Source organism: Leptidea sinapis, chromosome 13 (assembly GCF_905404315.1).
Source record: "Leptidea sinapis chromosome 13, ilLepSina1.1, whole genome shotgun sequence".
NCBI classification, from domain to species: Eukaryota; Metazoa; Arthropoda; class Insecta; order Lepidoptera; family Pieridae; genus Leptidea; species Leptidea sinapis.
In genome coordinates this window covers 13,008,380-13,024,174 of record NC_066277.1, presented here as the reverse complement: position 1 = coordinate 13,024,174, position 15,795 = coordinate 13,008,380, and the positions used below count along the sequence as shown (strand labels likewise).

The 15,795-nt window shown below is 34.6% G+C and overlaps 2 protein-coding genes across 4 annotated transcripts in view; one reads left to right on the top strand and one right to left on the bottom strand.

Moving 5' to 3' along the window:
• The window catches only part of LOC126967656 (ethanolaminephosphotransferase 1-like), a 31,541-nt gene extending 29,715 nt beyond the window's left edge, over positions 1 to 1,826 (bottom strand). Inside the window, exons 1-2 of the mRNA XM_050812236.1 lie at positions 1,478 to 1,826; positions 743 to 811 (exon numbers count right to left, since the gene is read on the bottom strand). Coding sequence (XP_050668193.1) covers positions 743 to 811; positions 1,478 to 1,534 — 126 coding nt within the window. The 5' untranslated portion in view covers positions 1,535 to 1,826. The remainder of the gene's footprint in view (positions 1 to 742; positions 812 to 1,477) is intronic.
• Positions 936 to 12,253, top strand: LOC126967650 (caspase-1-like). Of its 3 annotated transcripts, none has more exons than XM_050812226.1 (5): positions 936 to 1,041; positions 6,463 to 6,641; positions 8,622 to 8,776; positions 9,429 to 9,788; positions 12,038 to 12,253. In XM_050812226.1, the coding sequence occupies exons 1-5, from the start codon at positions 969 to 971 to the stop codon at positions 12,237 to 12,239; spliced, it is 969 nt and encodes a 322-aa protein (XP_050668183.1). In that variant the 5' UTR covers positions 936 to 968; the 3' UTR covers positions 12,240 to 12,253. The 3 variants fall into 3 exon arrangements, with proteins under 3 accessions (XP_050668183.1, XP_050668181.1, XP_050668180.1); XM_050812224.1 differs by lacking the exon at positions 936 to 1,041 and adding an exon at positions 5,263 to 5,721 and having other exon boundaries at positions 12,097 to 12,253; XM_050812223.1 differs by lacking the exon at positions 936 to 1,041 and adding an exon at positions 5,263 to 5,721.
• The last annotated feature ends 3,542 nt before the right edge of the window (positions 12,254 to 15,795 follow it).

Genomic DNA, 15,795 nt, shown 5'->3' with positions numbered 1-15,795 from the left:
GATAACAAACACCCCTTGGTTACCTAACTACTACATAACAAGCTAAAAAAACCTACAGTTAAACAAGAATTATTATGTTATACCAAAGCCCACAAAGAACTTATATCACAGCAGCCCTTGCTCGGAGACTAATGAACAATGAACAACAAGCATGTCGTCGGAAGCAAAAAATCCCTCAAGATTTGATCCACATATCATAAAAAAATAATTTAAATGAAGAGGATGTGACAGAGTTTATATACCGTGTCAATAGAAAAAAAATGAGTATTCAACATACTGATGAATGTCCTAAGCTAGGAGATAGATGCAGTAGAAATATAAATAGAAAAAATTAAATATAGATTTAGTTTGTTGATACAAACTTTTTACTTTACAATATTTATGTATTATGTAATTACCTACACCATCACACATTTAGGTCTGATGAAATGAGAGACGATAATCTAATGTATTTCATATCAATTTAAAATTAGCAATGTACTTTCCTGGAGTTTAGCCCCTCTCCCACAACCCAGTGTGGGAAGGGCACCCTACTTTCACATATATAGTACCAAGTATCACATAAACACCATTTTGGACTGCGGAAGATATGTATGCCTATCATAGTAATGTCAAAAACTCAAACATGAGATGTAGAACTTCTTCAGGTTGTGTTATAATTTTGGTTTAAACTGTTTGCAGATATTTGTCAAAAAAAAATTTAAGGGTACTATGTATAAAACTTTTATGATATACCTCTTACCTCCACAACTTTATTCCAAAAAGGATGCATTACATACACACTCAAGGGACTGGTGTCTTTTGCCATATACTGAAAAAAAAAAAAAACAATAATCTTTAGAACATATTATTTTGGTAATGTCCTTAAAATAAGAAATTAAAAAGTCATTGCTAAATTCAAATCTAGATAGTTTTAGAAGTGAAAATTTCATTTGCGAATTGAGCACTTTTCTTGGGATGGGTATAAAATGTTAAACTTGTGTCAGGACATGAGTCCTGATGAAAAATTCATAAGACAGTCCCTGAAACTATGGATGAAAGGTGATTTTTCACACAGATAATCTTTTTAATGTAAAATAATTGTAATAGTGAAGTGTTAAATTTTTTATGTGATATAAATTGTCATTTTTATGTATGATAGTGCAATAAATGAATATTGTATTTAACCCCACAAATTCTAGAACTTTTATATTATTATTTCCTAACCATTCCAAAATATACAACCTTAATTTTCTAATTTTCACTTCTGTTGGCACTCCCGGAGTGCAAGCCGTATTTTTTTTATGAGACTAGCAAGACATTTTTCAGATGATCATTACAATGCATTAACATACTCTTTTCTAGTCAAGGTAACTTAACTTTCTATAGAATCAGAAACATGTTTTCAAAAGACAAGACAGCATCATGCAACGCAATACAATCAATACTCATTACTAAGTTGTAAATATTTGGAAAGAATTTCCTTATAATTACCTACCTTATAATTGTCAAAGCCTTCCAGGTGCTCCCGACTCAAATATTTATAATTAAACATTTTAATATTGTTATTTTCTTCTGGTTCAATATTTTATTTATACATTAGCACAGACTTAATATTAGTTGCACATTATGAAGGAAAATGTAACACTGTAAAAATTTTGTAAACTTATTCTGGCCGGCAAGTAAAATTAAAAATCGAACGTGGATCGAACTGTTATATTTATTGATAGCCAATCACGACGACATTCTGCATTACGCAGTCCGCACATGACCATGAATGAATTTATTATGACATTTAAATTTTAAAAGTTAGAGATACGTAAAGATAAGTATAAAAAATCGCACACCGCAATTCGCAGGCATTCTTGAATCTCAATCAGTCTGCAGTCAACTGTCAATCTTGACAACTGACAAATGAGAATAGCTTGACAATGATTGATGACATCTTACATCTCTCAATATCTATCTAAGATGTTACGTTACTATTTACCTGGATGTAACAAGCAAATAATAATATCGGCATGAATAAATAGGACGAAAGACAATGATATTATAGTATTAAAAGAGGTAGATATGTCCCTAGCGCGCCGAAAATCAATCGCCTAAATTGAGGCAATTGGTTCCTTTTGTAGTAGTCGCTCTCTCTTGATATAGGTACAACATTAAAATGCCTTTTTGTGTTATGGGAAGATGCACTAATTACGAAAGTAAAAAAAAACATAGAATTACATACTATAGTTAAGAAATCATGAATTATAACATTTTATTTGATTTCATTACATAACTAACAAAATAAATATGTAGCCATGACAACGCCGATCGCCGCCAAGCCAATCATAGATTAACGTACAGAAATGACAAAATATTGATGCTGTCTGTTGCGGGATGATCGAGGTAGAATATTTTAGGAAATGATGTAAAAAAGTCATTGTTGCAGTGAATGTAATAATTTTTATTAAACAAGTAGGTAGCTGAACTATCAAACTCCTAAAACAAGTTTTAGGGTAGGTAGCGGATGTAGACAAGTGCTATTTGTTTACGTAGGAGTTTTTTCAGTATATCCCTTGCTAACTGCAGAAGAATCAATGGATCATTTTCTTCTTCTCCTCTCGCTTACCTTATTGTAATAAACCCTAAACAAAAAGACATTCATAAATAATATAAGATACAAAAAATAATAATTGTAATCTTAAAACTTTTTGGGAGCCGTTTGCTATCCTTCTTTGACGTGTAATTGTAATGTAGTGTGCTATTATTGCAATGTTAAATTATTCATGTGTGCGTTAGTGTATCATTTTCAAACACCGAATGTCGTCTAGGTAACCTATCTATACTTTTAAATATCATTGACGAAAGAGTAATTTGTTTCTTTGTCACTTTCTGTTTTCACTTGCGAACAACACTTCAATTTATTTGTAACTTTTACGTGATTGATAGTAAATTTAAGTGGTAATTGAGTCTTGCATAATCATGAGTAGAAATCAGAAACATCACCGTTTTAGAAGTTGTTTTATTATGTTCCTAGACTTAAGTAAAAATATTGATAGATTAAGCAAAATATCGAGCAAACATGTTAAATAACAGTATAAATTATATGTATGTTATTCAAATAAATTAAGTAAATCCACCAATCAATTCCAATTATTATTCTTGAAACAAAGGCCAGTCCGGGCTATTTGATTGTTTGCCGCTTTTGGATATACGCGCCATACCTCTGATGAAGATAGGCTTATTAACCAATTATTGATTAAGCTATGGATTGGATGCTACGAATAGAATTTCCTAGTTACGAAAAAGTAACACTAGTCTGAATTTTTCTAAAATAATTATGTACTTAAAAAAAAGAAAGTTTTCTTCTTATCGTTCTTATATTATTCAAAAGATTCAGCTATTATTCGTAGTTACATATTAATGTCTTTTATTTAAGTGATTATGACAACTGCACAATATGTTCGATACACCAACACAACAACAACATAACAGAGCTGAAGACTGGCCGTTATCTAGTCCCGATCTCCGCAGAACTATTATTAATATTGTCAGTTGTAGTGAGAGATTAAATAAATGCCATGATATTTAATTGTTATTTCTTTTTTGAAAGATAATATTCGTGAATATGGTGAGTTCTTTAAATTTAATTATGTTCCTGGCCCTGATATTATAACTCTTTTATTATACAGGGTGTAAAAATAATCCTGTACTATTTCTTAAGGCATATATCGGTATCAAGTAGTGAGAACATATAAATATTGATTTTCAGGAAATAAGCACATTAAAAAAGATTAATAACGTTAAATAAATTATAAAAGATTGGGCACCTCTGCCTGCGGCCATTTTCATTTATCCCCGTCCACACACCCATTTCATTTATGTACCTGCGAAGCGACGGGCGGCGACAAACACCGAAAATTTTGTATTAATTAATAATTAATTAGTGCAACGTTCACAACATTGGCACGGACCCGTTGTAATACCGTTGTGAGGTCGGAAGACCGCGGCGGCCAAGCGACAGGACACGGCGCCTGATCCATCGTCTGGTGTACTCTTCTTGGAGATACGCTCAAACGATGTTCGAAAAACGTCGTTGAGCCCAGTAATGTTTCATGGTCTTTGAGCATATCATTTAATCTTTCATTCATATTGTTGCACCAGATTTAGCTATGAAACACCATGGTGAATTTCCTCACTTACTGAAACATAGTAAAGTGGAACTACTGCTTATTTCAGGTTGTAGCAGTGACCATACTAATCTGTTCAATCCACTTTTAGTAATAAAACAATCTTGATTTTACCCAGGTTCGTTCAACTACCGATGCTGGTATTTACTTGATACATGTAGCCTGGGAAGAGTCTCGTGATGCGCTTGGCGTCTTTTTCGATTTATCCAAGGCTTCCGATTGTATTGAACTCGAAACATTAGTCAGAAACTTCATTATGGGACAACTGAACAAGTCAATTGCAATTTTTCGGCAATTGCGTAAGATTTTATAATAATCTTGAATGTGAACGAGCGCTTCTTATTGTGGCTGGATGATCCTGTTACCACAAACTCTACTGCATGTTTACTAAATTAAAGTTATTATAATTTTTATTTATATTACCAACCAGGACTCAATAAACTCGGTGAATGCATTTTAATTATTTATTTATTTTACTTTAATTGAAACGGTTAACACCATTACATTAATTAACGACAATAGATTCATTTATCTGCGAACAAGTCACACCCAGGTTTGCGTTCATAAGAGCGTTGAGCACGATGAGGATGTGTTGTGTAGGTCACTGTGCATGCGCTTATGTGCGCCTCTGCGGAACCGCAAACACTTCTTGAGAAGTATATTTTTAACCATGTAAACTAATGAACTCTTGGCTTGGCCAATATATATCATCAATTACTGTATGAGAAGTGTTCTCAATAATGTCCAGATCGGTTTGCGTGCAACGTACACAAATTGTCTCGCTTGTACATCATTATTCAGGCAGTGAGAAGAATAACCATGATAGAGAATTAGCTGCCTATTGATGCCACATCATTATGAAGATGAATTTACAAGCAACGAAATCCAGAAATCAAACCTTTATCAACCTACATCCTGATACCTTCGTACAACTAGCAAACAATAATATTGATTTGGACAAAGTTAAAGTTATACTCCAATGCAGTTGATAACTTTTCTATGAAAAACAAAAACTAAACTTTGCAATCTGAACACCCGATACTCATATCATTCCGATTAGATAATGCTCTGATACAAAAAACAGTTTGCTTCGGATTATAACCGGTAGTAGACATGAATAATCCTTGGAAAACAATAATAAAAGGCAGACCTGTTGATGAGCATTTTGAACCTTATAGCTTAGAAAGCGATGAATTTAACAATTTAAGTGAAGAAGAAACTGAATCAGACAATATAAGATTAGACAGTGAGTTAAAAAGACCCCCAGAATATGAAGAAAATGCTAAATGCAAGACACCTGACATAGAGCCAGTACAAGTAAATACAATTGACGAAATATTTAACACGAGAGCTTTAAGTAAGCATGCTGAAACGTATGAATTGGAGAAATTTGAAAAGAAGTGTCTGTTAATATTTAACCAAGAGAATATATTAGGCTATAAGCCGAGATTGGGAACTTCCCAAGATGTAAAGTCCTTAGAAGAGACTTTTTCAAAATTTGGATTTGACGTTGAAGAACATAAAGACTGTACCAAAGAGGAATTGTTCCAAGTGTTAAAGACTTGTGAGTTTTTAGCTATGCTTAATATCTAAACTGTTGTGTGTTTGTATGAATACTTAAGATGTTGCGAGTCTGAAATAATACGTTAATAAATAAATGATAAATAATTTATCTTATCGTACTTGTTACCAAACATGCCATACATACAGCACCTGCCTGACAAATGTGACATATTAAAAAAAAATGTTACGTTTTCTTCTATGCCTCAGGATTCTCATGGACATGTTTAAAAGCTTAATGCAGCTTTGAGCGTTTTTTCTGTAGCCCATGTCCTATCCATATATGCCATGCATAATAATATGTATACATCGCGGAAGAAAGTTTGTTGCAAAAATTGGTTGTCGGTTTATAGAACAAGGGTCTTTTTTTTGCACAGATTTTGATCAAGCAGATAAAATATGATGCGAGTCGAAATATATGTGGCGATGCGACCCTGAAAATGGCAGGAGTCCGTTTGGTGTCAGTAAAGTAGCTTGTCCCATATTTATATAAAAACTGGCTACACCTTTACCTTTTATAGCATACTTAGATTAAATTTGGCTTTTAATATGTCTGTTTCATTTCCGCAAGGGCAAGTAAGTAATAAATTGGCAAAGGCTTATCGCAAGCGGACAGAGGGCAGTGCATTAATTAATAGGACCAATCAAACATAAAATTTTATATATAATATTAGTAGGTACCTAGTCTTTATTGTACTAATGAGACCTACAAAGAAACTAAATGTTTTTGAATTATATTTTTCAGTTAGTGACCGGGACTTTACAGATTATGGTTGTGTAGCAATAGCAGTATTGACACATGGAACAAAAGATGGCCGGCTTAGAGCGAAGGACCAGCAGTACTCAGAATTCGATATCATAGAGGCATTCAAAACGCATGACAAACCCACGCTTGTCACCAAACCTAAGCTTCTTGTTATTCAGGTTCGTATTTACAAATAGACTTTGAACATCAATCTTTGTAAATAATTGTATCATATTCAGAACACTAAATAGTAAAAAAATTAGGACTCCGTGTCACCTTACATAACAGTGTAGCACGAAAACAAGCCGATTAACGTGTAAATACATAGCCCCACGCACACACAATAATTACAGGCCGATAGGCGGATATTATGAGAATAGTTATCGTCTGTGACAGATCAGTTTGCGTCTCAATAAAACATTTTAAAAATGCCGTCGTGCGTTGTGAAAAAGTATAAAGACGATACTATATATGTGTTTGTGGCCATATTTGATTATTTAAGGGAGAAAAAATTGTGTAATCCCTAGTATCCCCCGTAACCGCATAACGGTGCTTCACTTGCTAATATCACGGCGCGGAGTCCTTCTTTTTTTACTCGTACGTGATTCAGAAATAGAAGTCTACTATAACCTGCTCACTAAGAACTAAACACACACACACAGACACACATACACATGTAATTTTTATAAGTAATTAATTTAGTTTCGTTAGTCGATCCCGAAGATACAGTCCACCCCTTTGGATATCACTGCAAAACCGTTTCTGAATGTTATTATTATTACAATTAACAATAAAAATATACAAATGATTTGAGTATTCTTTAGTGTTACTTCCGCCAATATTTGTCTTTAAACAATTCGACACGTGTTTCGCCTCTACACGAGGTATCCTCAGGACGTGTTGTCTCGCCAAAATCTGGCACGAGACTCATTATGAGTAAACTCAAATCATTTGTATACCAGATGTGATATCATGTGTACCAGATTCACTCTTTGACTAGCAAACTGGAGCAGCTGCTTTTGGGAAAAACCTGCAATCTTTCTCTTCATATTAATATGTCAAGCGAAAAGTCAGCGATTTCTAGGTACGAGATGAAGTCAAGCGTCAAATACATCAGAGTAAAGTATTCGCTTTATATACATCGCTAGGAAAACATGTGTACAACTCGTTAGAAATTGATATTTGTATGACTTTTCTGCTCACTAAATCACGTTAGTAAGGGCTTTTCATACAACTTTTCCTCTCGATGTAAATAAGTGACGTAATTTCGGCCCAGTTGTCACATCAGTTTCAGGGACAATACGACATGGGTACCTTAAAAAAAAGCGCGTACACTTTAAAGGCCGGCAACGCCTGTGATTCCTCTGGTGTTGCAAGAGAATGTGGGTGGCGGTGATCACCAACGCCACGTTCCCGTACGCTCGTTTATCCTCCTGTTCCATAGAAAAATATAATTAATTTTATCAAGGCTTATTAGATTTTAAGGTTTGATTTTCAGAGCTACTCAAATTGTCGGGTCCCAGTCTTCTATAGATATATATAGATGCTCTGTGAGTTCCTCGGTCTCTACGCAACACTAGGCGTGTTGCGTAGAGACATCATTTCATTGGATGACTTCTACCGCATTTATTTCAGGAAGTTTTCTGGAGACCTGTCAGTTTGGTTAACTGTGGAAGCAATCCTTTCGCGATGTTTCCTAGGACAATTACGATATGGATACTATCAAATTAATCTATATCTATAAAAATAAATTGCTGTTCGTTAGTCTCGCTAAAACTCGAGAACGGCTGGACCGATTTGGCTAATTTTGGTCTTGAATAATTTGTGGAAGTCCAGGGAAGGTTGAAAAAATATGAAAGTGTTCGGAATTAAATAAAAACAACAATTTTGATTTTCCTTTGATGTGTCCCCCGCCGTCCGATATTTGTTTTGTATGGACGTATTTTCTATGAGAGAATTTATTGACGCACGGTTTGACAGTTCTGCTGTGAAACAATTTCATTACAACAACAGGGTGCATATTTTACGAAATAATTCTTGATGTTATGAAATATTATTGACAAATTAATAAAAAACATTATTTTATTTATTATATACAGAACAACGTCTGTCGGGTCAACTAGTAGAAAATAAATATATTTCTTTTCTTTTCTATTCAGGCTTGTCGAGGCACAAAAGAAATAAAAGGTGTCGTTGTAGGACGCAGTGCTAAAATACGTAAAGATGTGGACGAGGACTTCGAAGCTTATACAATTCCGGTGGAGTCAGATATGTTGGTGCTGCACAGTTCTTATATGGGCAACCCATCTCACAGGTAACTTGAACATCTTTGCAGAACAATTAACGAGATGCGTGAACAAAACGGTCGGTTTCACTCAGAGCGTAGATCGTGAAGGCACCTCAGGTCAGATTGACAGAGACCGGCTACTCGCGTCCAGATTTTAGGCACATGTTTTCACTGCCGCGCCGGCGCGGGTAGCGACAAGCTAGTAAACGTAGAAATGAGTTAGGCTGGGATCTATAGAGCATACTTAGACTTTGCTCAGATTTTACTTACGTAAAACTTAGCTTTATTTAACAAGTTCCTTAGACACCGGTGCTCAAATATGTTGGGCGGAAACGATGGCTGGTCCATGGATTGATGCGATTACTAATTGTAACAGTAATCATTCAAACTCTAAGGGTTGATTCATCCAATATACGATGATAAAATTTTTACAGTTTATTATTTATTACTTTTTTTTACTGATTCTCATAAATTACATAAATTGTAAAATATTCATATATTTCAAAGAGTGACGGTTGGGTTTCTTTTGTGTTCTTCTCCCGAACTCCACTTTTTCTGAACATATATTAGATACGGCAATTTAATTGTATTATTTCTAATGACGATTGAAAAGCGCTTAGATTAAGCCTGTCTGAATAATGTTCATTTGACTTTGACAAAACTTGACATATTTTTTTAGAGATGAGGTGCAAGGCTCGTGGTTGATTCAAACAATGTGTAAAAAAATAAATGAGCTCTCATCGACGCACGATTTGGAGTCAATAATAACTGAAGTAAAGAGAGAAGTAGCTATCGACAGATACCACGAGGAATACAACCGACGTACCCTGGAGATGGACACCAATAAACAAATACCAGTAGTTACTTCGACGTTAATTAGAAAGTTATATTTAAGGAAATATGAGGAGTCTCACATTAGTTTTAGCGATCGAACAGAAACAGAAGTTGCCGAGGAGAACTCCAGTTCACCGCTTTTAGTGCAATTTGGTCCTTGTTCGTGCTTTCTGAACTACTTTGATTACATAAAGAATTGTTTACGGTGAGTCAAATTTTCTTTATCAACAATATTAATAATACTTACTTATTTAGATACTCGTCGTTTTTTGTCTGATATAATACGTATAGCTATATTAAATATAAAAAACAACATCTAATCCCCTGATAATATCGCTCAACGCACCTAAATTATTTAGGCTAAATATGTTTGTTTCACTTCGAAAACAAATAAGTCGATCTCAGTAAGCTTAGCTCCTATGAGTGACACTATAAAATGCTTTAGAAGAATCCGAAAAACTCGGGTTCTAAGGGAATCCCTGTATGCAAAAAATATGACTTCCATTGAATTAGATTATAGATACAGCCGTCACTCTGCAGGATATGAGGGATTATTATATCTCCACTGCGTGTTGAGGATGAAGTCATCTTTCGCTGATTGTATCGATAAATTGATAATATTTTGTACCATTGTACTTAATGTTTATTTAGTTTAATATTGCGCAATGTCGTTTATCTGGATGTAACAAGTTCTATGAGTCACAAATCTTATCTCGAAAGTCGGCATACGAAGTTTTATTGTATGATGTGGAGTAAAAGAAGAGGTAGAGACACTTATGAGTGATAGACAATCTGGTCAAGACTCAAGATCGCTGGAATAGGTTGGACGAGGGCAACGCAGGACCGATCGTCATGGCGACCTTTGGGGGAGGCCTTTGTTCAGCAGTGGACGTCTTCCAACTGAAGTGATGATGATCATGATACAGTTATGTAGAGGGGATGGAGTGAGGTAGATGAACTTTACACCACAGAGCTAATTGCGAATGGACACCTTATATTTCTTTTGTGCCTCGACAAGCCTGCAACGGTCGGAATAGAATAGAAATATATTTATTTACAATTACACGCCTTTTTAAATGTATCAAGATCAGATCCTCTTGCAACACCGAGGAATGATAGAAGCGTTTCGCTTTTTTTGAAGGCACCCATGTCGTATCGTCCTTGAAACACTGCACAGGGATGCTCATTCCACAGATTGGTTAAGATGATATATTAGTGACAGTTTTTCTATACAAACATTCTCGACTCTTTGCTACTGGTTTTAAACCCTAGATCAAAATTATTTTCAAATAAGATAATGACATGATATTATCATGATTATCTGTTTGCATTTTTAATTTTTTGTTTTTGTAAGTGCAGTAGTAATTCAAAAAGTTCTCAAAACGGCTTAATCGTATAGTCCGTGAACAGAGGCCTAGTACGAGTATGTATACAAATCCGATAACAACATGCAAAATAATAGGTTGGATGAGGGCAGCGCAGAACCGCTCGTCGTGGAGATCTTTGAGGGAGGCCTTTGTCCAGCAGTGGGCATCTTCCGGCTGATATGATGATGAAGGGAAATAACAAAAATAAAGCCCGACCCAGAATATTTCCTTCACATTCAGTTTCTAAAAAAATGTTAAGATTGGTAAATCTTTGTAAGAGTAAAATGCGGAGAATGAAACCCTAACTCATTGAAAGCTACGACACGTGTAGATACTGTGACAGCTGTGAAGACGTTGGGAAAATTGAGGTTGACTGTTAACCTCTATTTTGAGCAATGCACGCACACTAACACAAAGTGACATGTGCGTTTTGGTTTACATGTAACATATTCGAGTTCTTAGGTAAAAGGTTTAAGTTGAGAAATATTAATATATTCTTGTTGCAGGTGTTAAAGGTTGGTTAAAGGGCTTGTTTTATTTAACACATTTTTGGTTCTATTATTTTGAATAAAAAAGTGCAGATATTTAGTTAATTTGTTTCTTCTACCGAATAGCCGTAGAAGTTCTGTCAAGCCGCCAAAGTTCGGTTAAACCGAATGTTAAACGAAGTTCGACCCATCCCTCAATTCTTCAAATTCTTCCATAATCCCTTCCAAAATTTTCGCATCCCGCGGTCTTAGGTATTTTGTGAGATTTCTCTATAACAAATCACAGGGCTAAGAGTATAAATAACCGTATTTCGTTGTTTTTTAACTCGCTCCTATGTTCGGAACAATAATGGTTGTCTTGAGTTAGTAACGCATACACCAACCAAGATATTCTCCACAAATTATTAGATTGTCATCAGAGTGTTTTCCAGCCGTCATTTTTGATGGTTTAAGAGTTGCAACTCTTCGAAATCCGGTAAGAGCGAGTGTCAATGAAATGTCACAGTTACACTCCAAGCGTAGGTTGTGAACGCGCCTATGCAGTGTTGTATTGAAAGAGCATTTTACTCAATTTTTATATTTATTTAATTTGATTCCAGACTATTTCTTGAAGAAAACCCTGATGACAAAACAGCTCAATCATTCCTGGACGTTTCAGAAACATTCGAAGATGGAGAAGAATTCAACACGGCTAAGGATCGGATGACGAAAGCCATCACCTGTCATTTAGCCGAAAATGCGCGCCATTTTGAATTTTATAAATATCTGTATTTTTACAAACAGCGACTGAACGATAAATAAACAGTGAATTGAAACGTTTTTATAAGTTAGCCACATTCACTCAATTACATCAAACATCAAATCAAAAATAATTAGTTAAATTAGGTCGAAATTGTTCACGTATGAATACCAAAGTTAAACATTTTAGATAGGTACCCTTACATTTTTACTATTCACTGTTCCACACACATAACCACTCCGGAAAAGTTAAATTTTGGAATGAAGTTCCTTATGCAACGATGCGGAGAGGTACCTTAATCGGGAAAAAAACGTCCGGAACGTAACTCTCTTCAAGTACTTCGAAGCGTTGCTATGCGACAATATCTTTTTGATTATTATTTATATATAAATAATTATTGACAAGTAACAATTATTGACACTTGGAACATTTCAAGTTCAGCTTAAGTGAGAAGATGTGGCAAAAAACTCTTAGCCTATCTTCATCATCATCAAATAATTAGTAGCCAAAAGATATTTATTTAATTATAAGTACTATGAATACTTGACTTTCATATATCAATAAATATAATTTAAAGATATATAAATAAATTTTATGTCCAATTATTCGCACTTTGGCGCCATCTCTACGAGCGAGTCGTCTGTCGTAGAAAGTGACACAGAGTGTTTGGCGCAATTGACTGGTCATATGAAATGCCAAAATTGAGGGCTTCACGATGTTTTTTTGATTTTTCTACTGAAGTTTGAATTGGTAAACAGAAAAATAAGGAAAAATATAAAATATTTTTGAATTCGTGAAAATAAGAATATGTTGGCGTCTGCCAAGAAAATCTTAGCAAAATATACTTGCTGTGTAAATTTTTCTACTGTTCTTTATGGCAGGCATAATATTTTTTAATTTTTTGAAATAAGATAATATCGTAATGTATGTACATTGCAAACGCTTATTGATTATAATATTATGTCCGTTATGTTATGTACCTATATTACTCTTATTTGCCTTAGTTTAAGAATCTTTTCCGTACTTGAAGTTAAAATGTCATCACGGCACGGTTAATACCACAGACTAACAATAGCATATAGACGAACGAGATAGCAGGCGAAAAAGAAAGCTAAGAATATCTCTTATGAATAAGACAGTATGCTATAATCTATGTCTGTGTTTTAACTATAATCGATTTTGAACAAGTCATAAACTGTAAGCCACGTTCATTAGCTACATAGTATTATGAATATTAAACCACTGGCTATCCGACATTTTGACATATTAAAATTGGTCACGCATATTTTATATTGCTCTCCAAAAATTTTAGATTAAAAAATATCACATGTGCTTACTATAGTAATCAGCCTAGTGAAACTCTCCAAGAACAAAGCGATTCATTCGATTGTATGTAACGTGCAGTCATTGAACAATCGGCTATAATCTTGTAAAAAACGAAGATAGCCGAAATCCACTACGTTTTAAGCAACTGTTCGCTTTCAAACTTAGCCGAATTATACTTTGTCGCCCAATTGTAATTACTATTTCAAACTTCTGTCAAATCTCACTGCACGTTTCATAATAAACTTAATTTCTATTTTTATTAACGCAGTCCCACCTCTTATTACGTAGTATTTACATCCTCTTTGATAGTAATGTTGTGGCCATAATATCCCTATAATTTAAGTAAATTTAAACAATTTTATTATATTTGTTAAATTCTTAGTGCATAAGAAAATAAATTGTACTATTTAGTTGGTGCCTCTTTGAATAAATAAATAAATAAAATAAATATCGGGCTGTCTAGTCGGTTTATATTGTGATTCTATGGTTAGTTTGGTTAGAAAAAGCGACGGTTATACCTAAGGTAATACGCCATACCTAATCGTATCACAAATGTAATTTTTTTATGTTCTTTATAAGCAGGTCACACTAAAAGTTTTGCGAAAATTAAAAAAACGTCATGTTATAAACAAAATATTATAATTATTGCTTTTCAAAATACTCTCCTGTACATTTTAAACATGTTTTCATGCGATCGAACTATTTTTTAAAACAGGAGGACCACAGATCTGATGGCATGTTTTCTACGTGCTGATTGAACGCTATCACTGCGTCTTCTGAAATGGTAAAAGTGAAACCTCTCAGTAAATCTTTGATTTTGGGGAAAATAAAGAAATCACAGGGTGCTAGGTCGGGGCTATGTGCAGGATAGGTGACGAGTTGTACTTTTTCTGAAGCTAAAAATGACTTAGTTTTGTTGGCCGTGTGTGAAGAAGCGTTGTCATGATTTTGGTCGTCTTTCGCGAACTTTTTTAACAGCTTGGGTGAACAAATGGTAGAATATCATTCGGCATTAACATTCTTTTGATCTTCAAGTGGAATTGTATAGGTGCCCTTTTTCTGTGGGACATTTTTTTATCAACATTTCTCGCCTGCCTCAATTTTGTTGGCCTGTTCTCATTTTCAAACACCAATTCACAAGATTGCTGTTTTTTTTCGGGTTCAAAAGAATAAATCCACGTTTCGTCTCGTGTGACAATGTCATAATCGTCATTAGAATGTCCGTGGTCGTACTTCATTAGCATCTGTGAGCACCATTCCACGCGAGCCCGCTTCTGCTGCGCTGTCAGTTCATGAGGGATACAACGACAACAAGGTTTCCGAACTTTCAATTCTTCGTGTAAAAACTTTGTGAATCATACCAATCGGAATAGTCCTCGAATTTCGTTTGCAACGTTTCAAAAAATATTACATTCGAAATTCAAATAGTTCCAATTACTTACCTAGAAGTGAAAAACTTTTGGTGTGCCCCATGTATAAAGAAGGAATAACATTTTTATATCTATAAATTAGTGTGGTAAATTTTAATTTCTAATAGATCGCACACCCGTATTTTGAGCTAATTTACCTGAACAAACGTTACATAGCGTGTCCAAAGAAGTTTTGAAAATACAAAAAAAAACCGTCATGGGTCTTGGCGTGCAGATTATTTTAAGAATTTACGTTTTCTTAGCTCACCAACAATGTATAACAATTTTTTTATGACAATAAGGGTCGAGACGAGCAGGACCTGATGGTAATATATACGCCCTGCCCATTACAATGCAGTGCCGCTCAGGATTCTTGAAATACCCAATAATTCTGAGCGGCACTACAATTACGCTCGTCTCCTTGAGACATAACATGTAAAGTCTCGTTTGCCCAGTAATTTCACTAATAATAAGTCTTTATACCGGCCGTGGGGCACCTGCTTATTTAGATTCCTCAGCTCACGACCGTTTCAAATACACATCCGTAATCTACGTCTACTCTTCTATGAAACTGCTTCATTTGTATGTAAATTTACATTACGTTTTAGTACGCTGTTAGTTATTCATTGTAATTTGTAACTATAGGTGTTAGTTAGTACGGTTATCTTCTGAATTATTTCAGTTACACCTTGAACCAAATATTGAACTGCGGTATCTGCCAAACCATTATTCGTTTGTAACACAATACACTTGTGAAGGGCGCGATTAATGCAGTTATTTTAAATTCCTGTACGCCATTAACAACCACAAACGTCAAACAGCATTCATGGTTGCTTTGTTTATTCAATATTGTGTGGATAATATTAAATACGATCTGTACCTA